The sequence below is a fragment of the Asterias rubens genome, chromosome 18 (assembly GCF_902459465.1).
Source record: "Asterias rubens chromosome 18, eAstRub1.3, whole genome shotgun sequence".
Classification (NCBI taxonomy): domain Eukaryota; kingdom Metazoa; phylum Echinodermata; class Asteroidea; order Forcipulatida; family Asteriidae; genus Asterias; species Asterias rubens.
Window position 1 is genome coordinate 550666 of NC_047079.1, and position 17143 is coordinate 567808.

Consider the following 17143-nt stretch of genomic DNA (forward strand, 5'->3'; position numbering starts at 1 on the left):
TGCAGAACGAGTCGAAATCGGGGAGCCATCAGTTCGCACACGAGAGCAGTGATTTCGCGAGAGCACTATCTCAGCGTGTGGGGCCAATTTAACGACTTGTCCACAAGTCTACATAGACTGCCGCCGCGTCGCTGATACTTGTATACTTTAAGCGGGATTCCGCGCTTCGCGCGGCGACCCCGCTAAAAAGCTTTTCGTATAAAATGCTGCAAATAATGTAAGGGGGTGGTGGAGCAAAGTGTCACAATACAAATCACCGTAGCATTGTGAAATCGTATACACTTGCCCGTCCTTATTCCATTTCTTATTATGTTGACGATCCCATCCATATTTTCCAGTTTCGCGCGGGTCCCGCTATCGGGTAGGCCTACTTTCCCACTCAGTCCCTTTTATACCACGTTTCGTTTATTTTTACGTTCAGTTTATTAGTTTTCTATCCCGTATCCATTATGAGTAATTTTTATGTTCTTTCCCGAGGGCCTGTATTTTCCCGGCCCCGTATTTGTATTATTATATATATATTTTTGTTTACCGTACACCCCCGTCCCTGTCCCACCTTGCGCCCCTTCCCGCTCTTCCATTCCGAGATCTAACCCGCGCCTCGACCTCGGTGTGCCTTCGTCCCTGCGAGAAAGATGGCATTGTTCTTTGCTTGCCACTGTTTGCCCATAACTCATGTTTTCCAGTTTCGGAGCGGGAGTCCGGCTAGTGGTTCTTTCCCGGTCCTTTTCTTGTTTTTCTCTTACATCCGGATCCCAAGCCCCCATTCATTTTATCACGTCATTTTGCCTTCCCCCCCACACCCTGTCCCATCCCACCGTGTGCCCCCCTTCCCTCTCCCGTCCCATCCCGCGTCTCCCGTCCCATCCCGCGTCTCCCGTCCCCGCAGCCGGCCCCGTGCGTTGGCATTGAATTTTAGTGGTTCTTTTCACGTTTCACGGTTGTATTTCCCCCGTTCAGTTTAACATTTTCCTATCGTATCCCATATCCCTTATTATGATGTGCCTTTTATTTGTTCCTTTGTTCCCCAGCCCCGGTTCATTTTCCACGTCATTTTTTGTTTTGCCATTCCCACGTCCCCCCCCCCCCCGCTCAACGGATGTACCACTTAGTGTCTTTTCCTCCTGTCCCGGTCGCTATTTTTTTCCACTGTTAAAGATAACAATCATTGTTGAATAAGGGAGTAAAAGGGTAGCGACGAGTTCTTTAATATTTTTAGGCCGTTTAAAGCGGGCAGGGTCGAATTGCCGTGTGGTAAAAGCCCGAGCCGAAGGCGAGGATCGCACGGCAACGACCCTGCAAGGTTTAAACGGACGTGTAAGAACGATCAGCCCAGTCACTATTTTTTAAAATTCCCATTCATAAATACGCTTTTGCCCTTAAAAAAAATGCCCTTTAAAAAATACATTTTGAATACCCAAGACAGATTCGCTATTCCTATTGGTGGAGAGCGCGTCACGTGGGGTGTTTTAAAGAGAGCAACGGCTGGAATAGTTGTGCCACATCACGCGATATGCGCGACGCGCATGTTTTGACCAAAAAGGTAGTTATAAATGGGAATCAAAGTGTGTTGAATCGGTTTTCAACAAATGGCTCAAACCCGCCGAGGCATGGTTCTTGATAATTTACCTCGACTTCGTCTCTGTAAAATTGTCAAGAAACAGGCCTCATTGGGTTTAAACTAGTCTGGTTCCCAGACCCAAAAATCTCCGACTAGGCTCTGTCGAATTTAGGGTCCGGTATCACCCAAAATCACGTGACCAAAAAGGAGGAATTCCTCCGAAGTTATCCGAAATGTTCCGAATGTGTTGTCGTCATCATTCGAACAGTATCGTTGATGGTCGGTATGGTATCATCAGTCCTGTCGGCCGCCGTAGATCCAGGAGTTTTTATGCCAGCTATTGTTTTAAAGCCAATGCAGGCGGTGTGCCTAATTAAAGCGTTCGCAAAGCGATGCGACAAGTTCAAAATAACATAAACCTGGGAAATCGCTCCGGTATCTGGTAAGTTTTTGTCCTTTTTCTTCAAAAATATTTTCTCAAAGGTGTTTTGACTTGAGTGTTCATTGGACATTGATTGAGGATTAAGTGTCATGATTTTTGAAAGTGGTAAAAATGGGGCAAATCTGGTGATATGACTAGCTAGTCAGCAATTTCACGAAGGGCCAAAAACCTTAAAAATCGATAAAAAAACGGATTTTGATTTTTTTGGTGGATTTGACTATTGTGATCGGGATCTAACTATTTACGAAGTTATAGGTCTCAAAATTGTCTAGTTTCTTAATTACGCTAATTTGATAAATGACAAAAACCTCAAGAACCTGGAATTATGTTTTCACGAAGAGCCATAAACTGTTTTGTAAATTTATTTTTTGGTATACCTTACCACGGTGGTTGTACAGCTGGCGCAGTGCCAATCATGAGCGCGCCGGCTTTTGCGTTTTCACGAAGAGCAAAAACTTAAAAGGACAAAAAATAAGCACCACCCGGAATTGGTGTATTGCTCTACCGCGTGGAATTATCCCTTGGCACGGTGCCAAAAGTGGGTGCTCCGATTTTTGCGTTTTCACATAAAGCCGAAAAGCGACTTGACTTGCTCTCTGAGGTTTATATAGTAAATTTATAAATGAATTGAATTTAAAACATCTATCTGAATCTTAATACATTTTCTCGTCTGAGTTTTTGTTTAGAAATAATAAATGTCATTATCGTTTGATACGGAAATGTCTCATCTTTTTTTGCAGTTCACGAACTTTGTCTTATACACTTTATAAAATATATGCCTGTGGTTAGTTTTATTGGGAAACTTCAGCAAAAAAATACGTAGCAATATATCAAATAATCGTGGAGGATCGATCGTCATGTTTTTCTCTTCTTTCCTGTACAATAATCGAAATTTTTATTTTTTTCAAAACACTTTCCACTTACACTAAATTAAAGACACTGGACACTATTGGTAACTGTCAAATACCCGAGTCTTTTCACTTGGTATTATCTCAACATGATGCATAAAATAACAAACCGTGAAATTGAGCTCGATTGGTCATCGGACTTGAGAAAACTGTACTGTATATATGATAGAAAAACAAAAAACTGTTCACACTAAGTTGTGTGCTTTCAGATGCTTTATTTCAAGACCTCAAATTCAAATTTTGAGGTCTCGAAATCAAATTCGTGGAAAATTACTTTTTTCTCGAAAACTACGTCACTTCAGAGGGAGCCATTTCTCACAATATTTTACTCTGCCAAAAAATAGTGATATACATGAATGGGATTAGAAAGCATACAGAAAAAAGCAAGGGGTAAACAATGAATGGGGGACAAAAGGGGGGGGGGTTGAAGGGAAGGGACTGGCTTGACCAGAAGAAGATGAAAACACAAAGGAAAATATCAAGGGTGGGGAGGTGGGGGAAAAAACAAAAGGTTTATTAGTCGTTTCCTTCTTGGATGTTCCATCAACTATCAACCTCTCCCCATTACTCGTTACCAAGTGAGGTTTTATGCTTATAATTATTTTGAGTAATTACCAAGGTGTTGATAAAGCTACCCGTTTGAAGGAATTGCGCCGCCATTTACGCATCATAAATAGCGCACTTGTGGACAAGTCGTTAGACTGTCCGTCGCGGTGGGGATAGTATGGGGGCCCTGAAGGGACATCGCACATCGCAAATATCTTTGCAAATATTTGCGATGTCGCAAATATCTTTGCAAATATCTTTGCAAATATTTGCGATGTCGCAAGTATCTTTGCAAATATTTGTGATGTCGCAAATATCTTTGCAGATATTTGCGATGTCGCAAATATCTTTGCAAATATTTGTGATGTCACAAAAATTATTGCATACTTCTTCGCATAGTTTGCATATTAACTATGTACACAACGAGTTGGTAAAGGCGCTCGTGGTGATTGTCTTTTTTCGTGTGTTACATTTTTGGGGCTGTGCGTGCTATCCGGTGTGCCGCGTGCGCGCAAGTTGTAATGACATAAAAAAAAAACACGCGCGGACTGTATCCGACTATCCACCCATGTGTACGTGTTAATGGAATGAAGGCTGGAACCCAAACAACCCTTTAGGCTCTGGACAAATTTCTCGCCACAAATATGTAAACTATGCGACAAAGTATGCGATAAAATGTTCGACATCACAAATAATTATTTGCAAAGATATTTGCGACATCGCAAATATTTGCAAAGATATTTGCTACATAGCAAATATTTGCAAAGATATTTGTAAAGATATTTGCGACATCGCAAATATTTGCAAAGATATTTGCGACATCGCAAATATTTGCAAAGATATTTGTGACATCGCAAATATTTGCAAAGATATTTGCAAAGATGTTTGCGACATCGCAAATATTTGCAAAGATATTTGCGATGTGCGATGTCCCTTCAGGGCCACCATAGAATAGCGTTGTTCCGATTCTTGTGGTATTCTTGCGAGACTGCTGCTGTCTCCGCGAGACTAGAGCAGTGATCTCGCGAGAGCACCGCGACAACCAGAATCTCACCGCGTGGGAACATTAACGACTTGTCCCCGAGTCTAGCCAACGCAAAGCACTTTGCGTTAGGTGTAGTATAGTATGTGTACACGTGTGGCTAATAATAATATTGACGTCACCATTTACCAATCAATGTTGTCATCAGTGCTTAGTAACAGACAACTGTTTATAGCTCAACAAAACGCCGCGAAAAAACATTGTCGCAGTGAGTTGGCAATGTGAAGTCGTACCAGAATCCAATGAAATTTTGTCAAAGTGTGTGTTTTGAAAGGACAGAAATATAATGTTGATGTCATCTCACGTATATATATGACTCTGAGGAAAATGCTAGCTTGATGATACACCGTGGATGGTCAATACAGTATCAACAACACTGCCGTACTATCTACGACTCCGTCTTCGCACTGAACTGCATTGATCATCGCACTGCACGATAGTGACGATGTAACGTACAGCTTCAAGTAATACAGCCGATCAGTACAGTGTTCATGCTCAAGTTTACATGTTCTTGTCTTTCATGTCATGATGGATAGAACAAGGAGCTCATTGTATTGTAGGGCTGTTGCGGGTGGCGGTGTCGTATGCAAGCTGCACTGCTCTTCTTCCAATTGACAACCTTTTCCGTGGGATGTATGCACTGGAGATTCAGTTGTTTTTACTACCACCTGATCGTGTGGTGACTTAAAAGTTTGCACTAAAAAATATTGGCATTAAAAAGCTATCAATGTTGTACTTCACTTGTATGTAATTATTTGAAATAGTGTATTTCAAATGAGGAGGTCCAGTGTTGAGCTGCAAGTGCAAGCAATTGCAGTCCAGTATGTTAGCTACTGGCTGATCTGAATACCTTTTCTTTGTTTTTACAATGCATTATTGTCCTCGGACTTCTTACAAATGACATTGAAATACCAAACTACAGTTATGTGTCGTACATGTACATGAAGCATATCATTGCAATTCTGCTAGGAATTACTTGCAATTTGTATGATATATGTTGATTTTTAAAGTGAACACAGTCACAGTGTTATAATATAGGCTACTTACACTTGAAAGAAAACTATTTCACCAAGAAATTTCATCATGGCAAAAGTGCTACCCCCGGCTAGCTATTTAACAGTAAAGAGAGGACCTTCTGCTCCACTTAGTGGAAGTTCATCTGAGGAGGGTGAGAACTCTGACCTTGAAGATATACCACCATCACCGTGCAGTAGTACATCTAGTGGTCCAATCTACATACGCCCAGCTGGGTTTAAGCATCATGCTCAAGAAATCCAGGCCTTGAAGTTACGCACTTGCAGCTCTGTTAAGTTGAAAAAAAAGATAAAAAAGAATTCTGCCATGACTGTTCCTAGAGACACTTTGTTTTGTCCAGATGTCCAAGATTCTGGAAGGGACAAAAACAATAATAACAGCAATAGCAATAAACTCTCATCAGTTCCACAGAGCAGGGCCAAACAAAAGACAAAAAAGGGTAAGCATTCAATTAAATGTAGTCATGCATGAACATTTTAAATTGCCTGCCGTCGATTTCACAAAACTCTTCCTAACTTGAGACTAATCTTGGGACTTGGGACGAGTCCCAACCCTGCACTGTAGCATGCGGACCTTAAGATTAATCCTAAGTTAAGACGAGTTACTCGTCCTAACTCGAGATAAGACGAGTCCTAACTCTTTGTGAAATCGACCCCTGGGATGTAAACTTGGCCTTGGGGTCTTAAAAAAGAAAACACTTTAAGTTGTTGATCTTCGCCACATAAAAAGGATACTTCTGTACAGACTGTAGTTTGGAGCCCGCAAAAAAAATGTCTAAAGACGCATCAATGCGTATTGTGTGGATGAGATGGGTGAATATTTGAAGTACTTCAAGTGAGAGAGTCTTTGATTTGAAAATGTCTTAACTAATGAGATGCTTGGAAAAAACTGCTGCCGTAGATTTGGGTTGTGTGACGAAGTTGATGGAACCGAAGTTTGTGTTTCATTCATGTACATGTATCCGTTTGCTACTCCTAGAACTATGCGATTTCGTTTCGCTATGGAGACGATAGCAAAGCGAAATCGCATAGTTGTAGGAGTATCCATTTGCTATATCATAGTAAAAATTAATTATGTAAAAACGTGCGGGACATAATGCGGACTTGTTTGAAATGAACCAATGCACTGAGGATTTGAATTTTTTTAAAACTTAAATCAGTTCCTTGAGGAACGAGCCAAAGTTGATTTGACTAGCTTTGTTTAAAGAATCCAATTAGGTTAAAATTCTGCCCAGTCGCACTCAGATTGCGCCATTAATTGTCTATAATGGCGTATATCTTGGATATGTGATGAGATTTAGCAAAAAAAAACACCCTTACAAACTCGGCTCACACGCATAATTGTTGTTATCAATTCAATGTACGTGTACAACAAAAAGTTGACTTTTTCCCAGTTTTGGTTGACAGGTTTTGGATAGACTCCACTACTGAAAGCGAAAAGGCCAAAGGGCTTAAAACATGGGTTTTTTAAATATTAAACCAGTTGGACACAGCCAAATAAAAGTGTTGTTTTCGTTGGGTCCTATAACCCGACGATGGCTATTATTTGATAGCAAGATGAATTTTGACAAACCTTGTAATGCAGCGATATCTTGATTTGATATTGATTACGTCGAGATTGTTCAATAGGTTTGTCAATGTTTATTGGTTAATGTTGCAAGCCTACATGTGTGTAGCCTGTCTCAAGTAATAATAATAGATTCTATGGCCTATAAAAGACAAATTTGGTGCATTCTTGACTATTAAATGCATCCCCTTTATACACAATGAAAGCACTTCCTAAAAAATGCACTCACTGAGGCCCCTAGTGCTAGATTCCCTTTACACAATGTATGAAATCACTCGCTAATTCAGTTCAATTAAAAAAACTTTAATCAACCTTTGCAGGCAATTACAACAGTAGAGCAGCTCCATACAAATATTAAGAGAAATATACAATATACATTTATTTAAAAATATAAAGATTATTTGACAGAATGACATAAGCAGATACGTACAAATGGTTGAAACCACATCAATTAAAGGAACACATTGCCTTGGATCGGTCAAGTTGGTCTTTGGAAAGTGTTTGTAACCGTTTTTTTATAAAATGCATATGGCTGGAAAGATGTTGTAAAAGTAGAATACAATGATGCACACAAACATACCTCGAAATTGCGTGGTTTTCCCTTTACCTTGACGACTAACACGTCAGCCATTTATGGGGGTCAAAATTTTGACTCCCATAAATGGCCGACCGTGTTAGTTCGCACAGTAGAAGGAAAACCACGCAATTTCGAGGCAAACTTGTGTGGATCATTGTATTCTACTTTTAAAACATCTTTCCAACCATATGCATTATATAAACAACGGTTACAAACGCTTTTGTTTTGACCAACTCGTCCGATCCAAGGCAACGTGTTCCAATCCTTTAATACAAGTGAATACATGTAAAACATTAATTGAATTTTAAGCACCCTCACTGAGGCCAAATGAGGCACATCTTTGTAATGTATAGCAATTTTTCCAACCCCGTATTCAGTTTGACAAAATGAATGCATCCCACATTTTAAAAGGTGTAGTTTGGATGTACAGAGGACGGATGACCAATTGATACAAAATCCAAAAATCCATTTTCATTGCCATGATGGAGATTTGTCCTGATGCTTGTATTGCACCATACACTAAGTGTGTACAACCTTGTAATGAAGCAGAAACACTATTGTGATGCCATAGCAACGGTTGCTATGCAACCTTCTTTCATGTATAAAATAGGTTTCTTGTGGTGATGGTCAACGTTGAATATGAATAGCATGCAGGCATTTCTAAAGTATTAACTCATGAGATGAAAACAAAAAGAAAATTGTATTTCATTGGTTAATTTTTCATGTGATGTAAATTTGTCATTTGCAAATGTCTTAACATTTTTTACAAAGTGACATTGCTAAATTGTTGTCCAAAATTGTTTTATGATGTGAATATTTATCAGATCTTTTCTGCTATTTTAAAATGTGCAACGTCTACAGGTGTACAAATATTGTGTTTTCCTTAAAAACAAACACAGAATAGACACACACAAACTCGGCAACCGCTAATTCTCTGAAAATTATAAAAATCCCTTCAAGTGACGGAGAATTATCCATGTACATTGTACAAGTAGACCCCAAACCTTGACCCTAATGACACAACCTTCCTCGTTATAATGAACGGCCGAAAATGATTATTAGGAAGCCTGAGATATTAAATTGTAAAAGCATTGAGGCAGTAGTATACATGTTAGACTCTGTTCTTTTCAAAATGGAGGATGAATGATGCATCCTTAAAGCCATTACACACTTTCGGTACAGAAAAGAAAGACAAAAGTTCACAGATTTACAAATAACTTACAGGGTTTACAGAAGGTAATGGTGAAAGACTTCTCTTGAAATGTTATTCCATGAAATGCTTTACTTTTTGAGAAAACATTAAAACAATATAAATTCTCGATAGCGAGAATTACGGATTTATTTTAAACACATGTCATGACACGGCGAAATGTGCCGAAACAAGAGTGGGTTTTCCCGTTATTTTCTCCCGACTCTGATGACCGATTGAGCCTAAATTTTCACAGGTTTGGTATTTTGTATCATAATTGTTGTGATACACGAAGCTTAGTGTGGGACTTGGACAATATTATTTACCGGAAGTGTATAATGGCTTTAAGTCAAATGACAAGGATCTGCATGCCGTTTAAAGGCTTCATGATAAGATGTACAATTTGTCATTTTGTAAACAGTAAATTTTTAAACACAGTCTACTTCTTTTAATGTAGGTAGAGGTAGCCATGCTGGTTAGTAGAATAACAGTTTTAGGTCACCAGTGCCAGATCATGTCTTGAAATATTTTAAACAAAAATATTGTTCAAGACGGGCATTTGTTGTAGTGTATCTAGGTCAATGATTGCTCTATATATTTAAATGTATGCAAATATTCTGAAAAGTTTTGTGTGTTTTTTTCCTAAGCAGTAAACAGTACTTGTGACTTCTTAAAAAAAAAAAAGAGAATATAAAACCATTGAGGAGCTTTTCTTTCGAGTCCAAGCCAAACTGTAGTTTACATCATGACTCGAGCTCAAACAAGAAAATAATGTCTCTTGTTTCCCCCTCTTTTGTTTAAACATTAATTGTAAGTTTCAATGTGGCTTTACTTAAATTAAGGAATTTGGATTATGGTTTAATCGCCAAACCCTAGTTTTGAGTCATCTGACATAAACAATAATTTCATCAGGCCTGCCCCATATACGTAGGCCTACCCCATAATGGCCTACCCCATATATAGGCTTACCCCATTGCCCATACGTGTAGAATCAACATGAATATAAACTAGTTTCTGAGAACAAAACATTTGATGGTTTTGTCTTTATTGGAGTGAGATATCAAATTGTCATGCACCAACAATTATCACTTTAACAGTTTCAAAGATTAACCCCAACTATTATTATTATTATTACTTTGTTTTTATTAAACCATAACATGAATAAATAGCAGGCCTACTAAATAATATTTATTAGGCTATTTATTAATTTTATGTTTTTTTCCCCTTTTTTTTTTATAGGGGGGGGGTATTTTTTGTTGATAATTTTAAGGTGTGGGGATATGACATTGTTGTATTAATATTTGTTCAATAAGCTCTTTTAGTCCTTGACCACTGACTGCTTGTTTTTATTCAGATCCTTTGCCTATGAAACTACGAGCCTTACCACAGTCCTTTTGGCAACAACCAAATACAGTCAACACAGCACCCCCTGGAGCAATGTATACTGTATTACCACCCGTCTCTAAAACAGAGCAACCATGTATTGCTGAAATTACAGGTAAGTTTGGGTTTGTATTGTAGAAATGATCAACATCTTAATGTAAATCGTTGTAATTGGCTCATCACATCTCACAAGGACGGATTGATAATACTTTATGAAATCCTGATATCTGATTACTATGTATTGGCAAATGAGAGTTCTTGACTTTGGCTGTAAAAAGCTGCTCAATAACAAGCATTGACAATTCATCAAGTGTTGCAGCAACTTTTCATTGTTCATAATTACTACGAATTAATTTAATAATTTTTTTAAGTTTCAATCAAATATTTGAATTTGTTGAAAAAAGGCAGTCTAGGCCTACTTTTTCAAATTATATTGATGTCCGCCCCTCACACATAAAAAACAACCCTGCTTTTAAAAACCCTAAAGTGAATTTCACTTATAACGCATTGATAACATCGTAGCAAGTAAACATACAAGTTCAAATAATTTTGAATCTGCTATATTCACTAATCAGTTTATTGCTTTACAGGTGTGGCTATCATTTCATTTGATTATTCATTTTAAATTTATTTATTTTCATGTACTTAATGATTATTGTAATTAGCGCTGTGCTTTAGTTATACTAAGTAGAGCGTTTTAAATGCCATTTGTTGTTATTGTTAATTACTATTAAATGTATTTTCCTAATAATTATAATTATCATTAGGAAAATACATTTGTCTATTGATTTCCATCCCTCATGTCGAGGCCGGAATTGGATCCCGCTCTAGTAGAGTAAAATCCACATGACCTTATTAGCAGGAGGGTATTATGCACAGACAGTTTGTATTGGCAAGATGCTCATATTTTCATCCCTCATTAAAACTTGACCAGGATAGGCAGTGTGCTATTTTTGTTAACTCTTGGATGCAATTAAGTCAGTAGCTACATGTATGTCATATAATTAATTGGACTTGGGAATTGCTATGGGTCTATGTTGCAATGATGTTTCTTTACAGTACAAACTGTGGTTGTTTATTGATACAGTCATCAGTGTGCAACAGTCTTGTTTTGCAAAACATAAAACGAATGTCATTGTCATATTAAATGAATGTAGTTCTTTCTAGGGGTAGTGACTGCCCCCAAAAGTGAGTTTGAATATCGTTCAATATACTCTGGCAAAACTCAACGCATCGTTTCTCATCCTTGACAATGCTTGATGGTAGAATTAAATTGTGTTTTTAAAGGTAATTTACCCTGCTGCTCTGGTCTCAGTCTTTGGAACATCTTGTCAATGCTTTATCACATGTGTAAAGGAAAACACTTTCAATAAAAAAATTGTCTTCATATTGAGTTATATTCTTGTCAAGCCTGCTGTAATGAAATAATTAGGGAATAATAGTGTAAGGACCCGGTCTTAACCGTGTTGGTGCCTGGCCGCTGTTAACAGACCAAGCCAGAGCATCAGCGTGGTCCACAGCGGCCAGGCACCAACCAAAAACTAGGTCATAAAAATTACGTAGTGAAGACCTAGTCCTCAGCTCAGCACTGTTATTCCCAAATATAAACCTTTTTTTTTTTTTTTTTTTTTTTTAACTCATGTTCATACAAGGGCCTTATTTTGCTGTCAAACTGTGAGCTCTGCTAAATGTTAACAAGAGAAGACCATATATGAACATAATGGCAGGCCTGATACTTCACGGAGGCAATGAAGGCGATTGCCTCCGTGGCCCCTGGTCATTGCCTTGGTGCCCTTAAAATGCTCTGCAGTACAAATTTACAATTTCCTCATAGGGTGCCCTTTACCAAGGAGAAAATGCCTTGGTGCCCTTGCCCTTTCAAAAACGAAGCATACAGGCCTGTAATAGGTTTATTTACAAGTTTCAACGTGTACTTAAATGCATGTTAAGATGAGCACAAAGCGCAAACACTAGATGTACAAAATATATGCGGGTTTAGGGGCCACTTATTCGCTAGTTTCCAGGTCTTTACATCACATATAATACATCCCCACATGATCAGGTTATGTCAAATTTTAGTTTGGTAACTGTCAAAATTGTTTACCTATAGCACAACGTTGAAAAAACTAAGCTATCTTTCTTCAATAAGATTATGGATATTGTTTAACAATTTTATTCTATTGACAATTTTAATTTGTTTCACCCAGATGTGCGGCCAGTTACACCAACATCAGACCAAGAGGCAAAGCAAAGCAAATCAGTGGTGAAATGTGAACGATTAGAGAGACCTCAAAAAACACATTCACAATATGATAGGCAAGATACTTGCAGATCAGTTGAGACATTACAAGATGCATCCAGAGAAGGAGAAACAGACACTCTTGTAAAGGAACGTATCAAACCCAAGCAACTTAAACCTGCAGCTAGAAGGATCCTAAGAGTATCTGCAACAAGTTCCAACCTTCTTGCTAAGTTATTTGATGGAATAGAAAAAGACAAGAAAAGTAACGTAAACTCATCAATCAAAAGAGGAAGGTAAGCTGATAAAAAGAAGTCAAATCATTTTAGCAGTCTGACAAATGGTCTGTAGTGGGTCCAAAAGTGTTTTATTTGTTCCTGACGTTTTATTGTATTGTGTTAACCTTGTTTTGTTTTTCTGATTGTCATTAGGAAACCCATTCACATGTCAAAAATTGTCACCTACAAAGCAAGTTACCTACATGTTGCACCTCAATGTCAACACATTCATGATTCTTTTACACAAAACATAACAAATTGATAAAGCAGTGAAAAGGAGAGAATGATTACATTCAGGTTCTAAATGTGACACATTTTTGTGAAAAACACACAAAGGTGTTACACTGATTGTCGTACCTTTGCAATGAAGTAATAAAATAATTAGACACTCAAGCTGTGCACTGAGTAGCCTAATGACATGACTGAACAAGTACCCAACATCTGCATTCATTCATATCAAGTTAATAGACATGCTGGATAAGAGTAGCAAAAACAGCTAAGGTTGAAATGTTTGAAAGTACCAGTCCAAGATAACATTCCAGTTACAAGCTGTCCAAGACTAAATGCAAGTGGCCAGTAGGTTTGTTACGTATTTCTAAAATTGATTGGAGTATTGATGAATAAAAGTTCTAACTGTTTGATTGTTCACAGACCTAAGAGAGACTGTTCACAGTCGCATCACAAGCATGTGATTGGTGAAGATCCATATTTGATAGATGCTGTGGCAGATGGGCTCTTACCACTACTGAGTATTGAATCACATCGACAGAGTGTTGGACCTTCTTCACATCTATCAGTTGTAGCAGTGAAAGATGGCGATAAAACGCTAACTTTACCATCATTAAGTATTGAACAAAACTATCCAGCCATGTTGTCAGAGCTTGTCAAAGCATTATAAACAGCCATGTTGTCATAGCTTGTCAAAACGTTATTATCAGCTAAGCAATTCACCGCGTCTAGAAATCTCACAGGACTTTATTTGTTCTTAGATACATGTATGCATGAAATCGTGTAGATCTTTGTTTCCCCAACTTACGGATGTTGAAACGACTGAATCAGCTGTTTGCTGCAGTTATCTATTGACCTCTATCAGGGTTGTCACATGGATTGCTGCAAAATGATATTAGTTTCAATTATACTACTGTCGGCACTAAGGTAACAGATAGTTTTAGATACATTCTGAAATATGTTTTCACAGTAAATCAATTTAAACTCATGGAAAAAAGGAAGGTTAACTTCATTTGTTGCAAGGCAAGGAAAACATTTTGATTTGATGTTTGCCTTAAATTGTTATATGTCAACAGTTATGTTAAAATGTATTGTTTTAAAATGTATTGTTTTAAAATACATAAATCAAGTAGAAGGATATCATTGAAAAATAAATTACTCAGCACCTCTGTAAAACAGCCAGCTCTTTTAACTTCAATTATAATTTTTGTTCTCTGCATCAAATCTCAGTACATGTAAAAAGTACAGAATTGAAAGTTGAACATTGTCACACAGGTATATGTGACAGTGTGTGTGTTTGCGCATGTGAGCACATGCGTGATAATGCAGCAAATGTCACTTAAATAAAAGAAAAAACTTGACATCCAAGTTCTGATAACATAAAATGTGTTCAACCGTATTAATGTAAATTGGGGTGAAGTTAATAGCTTTTAAAGAATTAAGAGCAAATGATATATGGAGTAACTTTTCTACCCTGGAAACCTTGTGGCATGTCAGGGCTATAAGCCCTATACGCCTCTCTTAATATTTATGCATGACGTCATAATTCTTGTCCAAAATGAGGCTATGGGCGCAAGTCCCCCATCACTTGCAGTGGCTGCGCCCCTCGCCTTTTTTTTGGTTAGCATTGTGACTAATTGTGACGTACCTCATGCATAAATATTAAGAGGCAACTAGATATGTCGCTGTGACAATGGGTTTGCCTCAAGCCATGTGTAGTACAGACAGATTCAAAGTGGATAGTACTGGTGTTTTCTGTCATTACTGGGAGGCAATAAATATGCAAAGAGTTCAATTTCACACCACAGGGCATTTTCGACCAATGGTGTTGGTGCAACTACAAAATGCAAGCAATACCTGATTATAAAAAAAAAGACACCCCCTCCCGTCCCAAAAAAATAAATAAAAATTTTGTTGAAAACACAGTACAGGCCTTAAAGACAGTGGACACTATTGGTAATTGTCAAAGACCAGTCTTCCCAGGTGGTGTATCTCAACATCATGCATAAAATAACAAACCTGTGAAAATTTCAGCTCAATTGGTTGTCGATGTTGCCAGATAATAATGAAAGAAAAAACACCCTTGTCACACTAAGTTCTGTTCTTTCAGATACTTGGTTTCGAGACCTCAAAATCTAATTCTGAGAGGTCTCAAAATCAAGTTCATGGAAAATTACTTCTTTCTCGAAAACTACATGTACGTTCAGAGGGAGTGGAGCCGTTTCTCACAAAGTTTTATACATCAACCTCTCCCCAATTACTTCTTACCAAGTAAGGTTTTATGCTAATTATTAGTTTGAGTAATTACCAGTTGTGTCCACCGCCTTTAAACAAATTGAACTGATTTATAAATTTGATTGGTCTATGTATCTTAAAGCATTGTTGTACTTCTATGGCAAATGGCTGCTCTGACTTGATGAAACACACAACTGTGGCAAATGAATGGTTTAAAGTCAACACACATTGGGCTGAATAAATAAAAACTAGTAATTACTTATCAAGTTAAAGGTCCAGCATTAGCAAGAAGACTGAAAAGTAAAAGATCAGGCATGAACATTTTGCTCGGGATTACCTTTCACTTATAGACATAAAAATAAAAACGACATTGTACTAACATATTGTAGCAATTACTTGTATTTTTACAAGCTACTGTATGAGGAGCTTGAGATTTTACTTACACAACAGTGTTGCATATAATTATGACTCGGTATCGGGTCAGTATTAAAGGGTTATTTTTCCCTTGGCCTAATGATCCTACTATAAATGTTACTTATAAATTTGTTGTGTACTTTAATTGCTCTAAAAGTACCAAACTTTGGAGCTCTGGCGTGGAGAGGCTGGCTGTTTTCTCATCATAGCCTCTGTCGCCATCAAAAACTTGACTAAGTGGAAACTGCCCCGCCTGCATTTCAGTTAATCGCTATTGATCTGCGAGTCCATGCCTCTATTGTTATACTCCTGAATACCCCGCTATTGTGCTTTTCTCTGACCATTTACTAATCCGTTCAAGTAAATGTTGTTTTTCCAGTAAAAAGTTATTTATAGAGATTTGGGCAAATTCTCATGCCTGATCTTAAACTTATCGAAATTTGTTAATGCTGGCCTTTATACGGCCCAGTATCTTGTGAAACTATCAGGTAATAGAAAAATGTCGGTTTTATTTACATCTCAATAAGAACAGTCCCTCAAGCATTGCTTTTACCTACTAGTTCGACCATTTACTAGCAATATTAAGGCTTACTTTTATTTATAAGGATTTAAGTATAGTAAAAGCAAATGCTAGTTTTTATTTATTCGGCCCATTAAGACAGCCACTTTAACAATTGAGGGTAATTGTAAATCCTGTGTTAAACTTCTTGCAGGATGCAGTCTGAGTCTAATCCTATCTCCATAGAGGTTGTAATCTGAGGTTCAGCAGGAGCAATTGCTCCATGGGTTCAGAAACCTGCGGCCGATTTCACGAAACGCTAGGATTAATTCTAACTCGAGTTAGGTCGAGTAACCCGTCCTAACTTAGGATGGGTTCAATTCGTTCTACGTATTTGAATACGGAACTGAACCCGTCCTAGCTCCTAAGATTAATCCTAAGTCAGGAAGAGTTTGGTGAAATCAACGGCAGTGTGGACAAATGTCTTGTCTCTATGTGCATGCAAATATTTGGTGGCCCACATACAATCGTCTCTAGTTGGTATACTGAATTAAAGTGGGATTTAAAAGAATATGTACATTTGTACATACAAAACAAATGTGTGCCCAACATAAAGATAGATAGCACTATTTTTTATATATATTTGTGGTAAATTGTATAATGTGAATAATAATGAGATAAGAAATATATTTATGAGGCTTGTTTTGTTTTTCTTCAAACTTGAATTAAAATTGTCAAAACAAAATAACAAATGCTGTTGTTTATCGCAATATTGCAAATTATCTGACTGTCTTTATAACATAATAATATTGGTATTTTTCTTTGTGGTTGTTGTAGTTTCAAATAGAACATGCACCGAGAAGAATACTGAATGAGTCGCATCCACGCAAATCAGTTGTCTGAGTACCATTTTTGTAATGAGCCTGCGTGGCAATTTTATGAAACTACCTTTTGGACATGTTTTGACAAACTGACAAGGTTTGGGTGTATGGCATGCAACA

General features: G+C 37.7%; 1 protein-coding gene across 1 annotated transcript; it reads left to right on the forward strand.

Moving 5' to 3' along the window:
* Window positions 1–4690: 4690 nt before the first annotated feature.
* On the forward strand, window positions 4691–14565 carry LOC117302748. The gene is made up of 4 exons (XM_033786769.1): window positions 4691–5973; window positions 10221–10364; window positions 12457–12784; window positions 13418–14565. The coding sequence occupies exons 1-4, from the start codon at window positions 5583–5585 to the stop codon at window positions 13662–13664; spliced, it is 1110 nt and encodes a 369-aa protein (XP_033642660.1). The 5' UTR covers window positions 4691–5582; the 3' UTR covers window positions 13665–14565.
* The last annotated feature ends 2578 nt before the right edge of the window (window positions 14566–17143 follow it).

What these genes read in the sequence shown, in the direction of transcription:
- LOC117302748 (XM_033786769.1), top strand. Translation starts at nt 5,583, where the DNA reads ATGGCAAAAGTGCTACCCCCGGCTAGCTATTTAACAGTAAAGAGAGGA. An exon ending in CAAACAAAAGACAAAAAAGG is followed by an intron (nt 5,974 to 10,220) that starts GTAAGCATTCAA and finishes GTTTTTATTCAG; the next exon opens with ATCCTTTGCCTATGAAACTA. An exon ending in TCATCAATCAAAAGAGGAAG is followed by an intron (nt 12,785 to 13,417) that starts GTAAGCTGATAA and finishes GATTGTTCACAG; the next exon opens with ACCTAAGAGAGACTGTTCAC.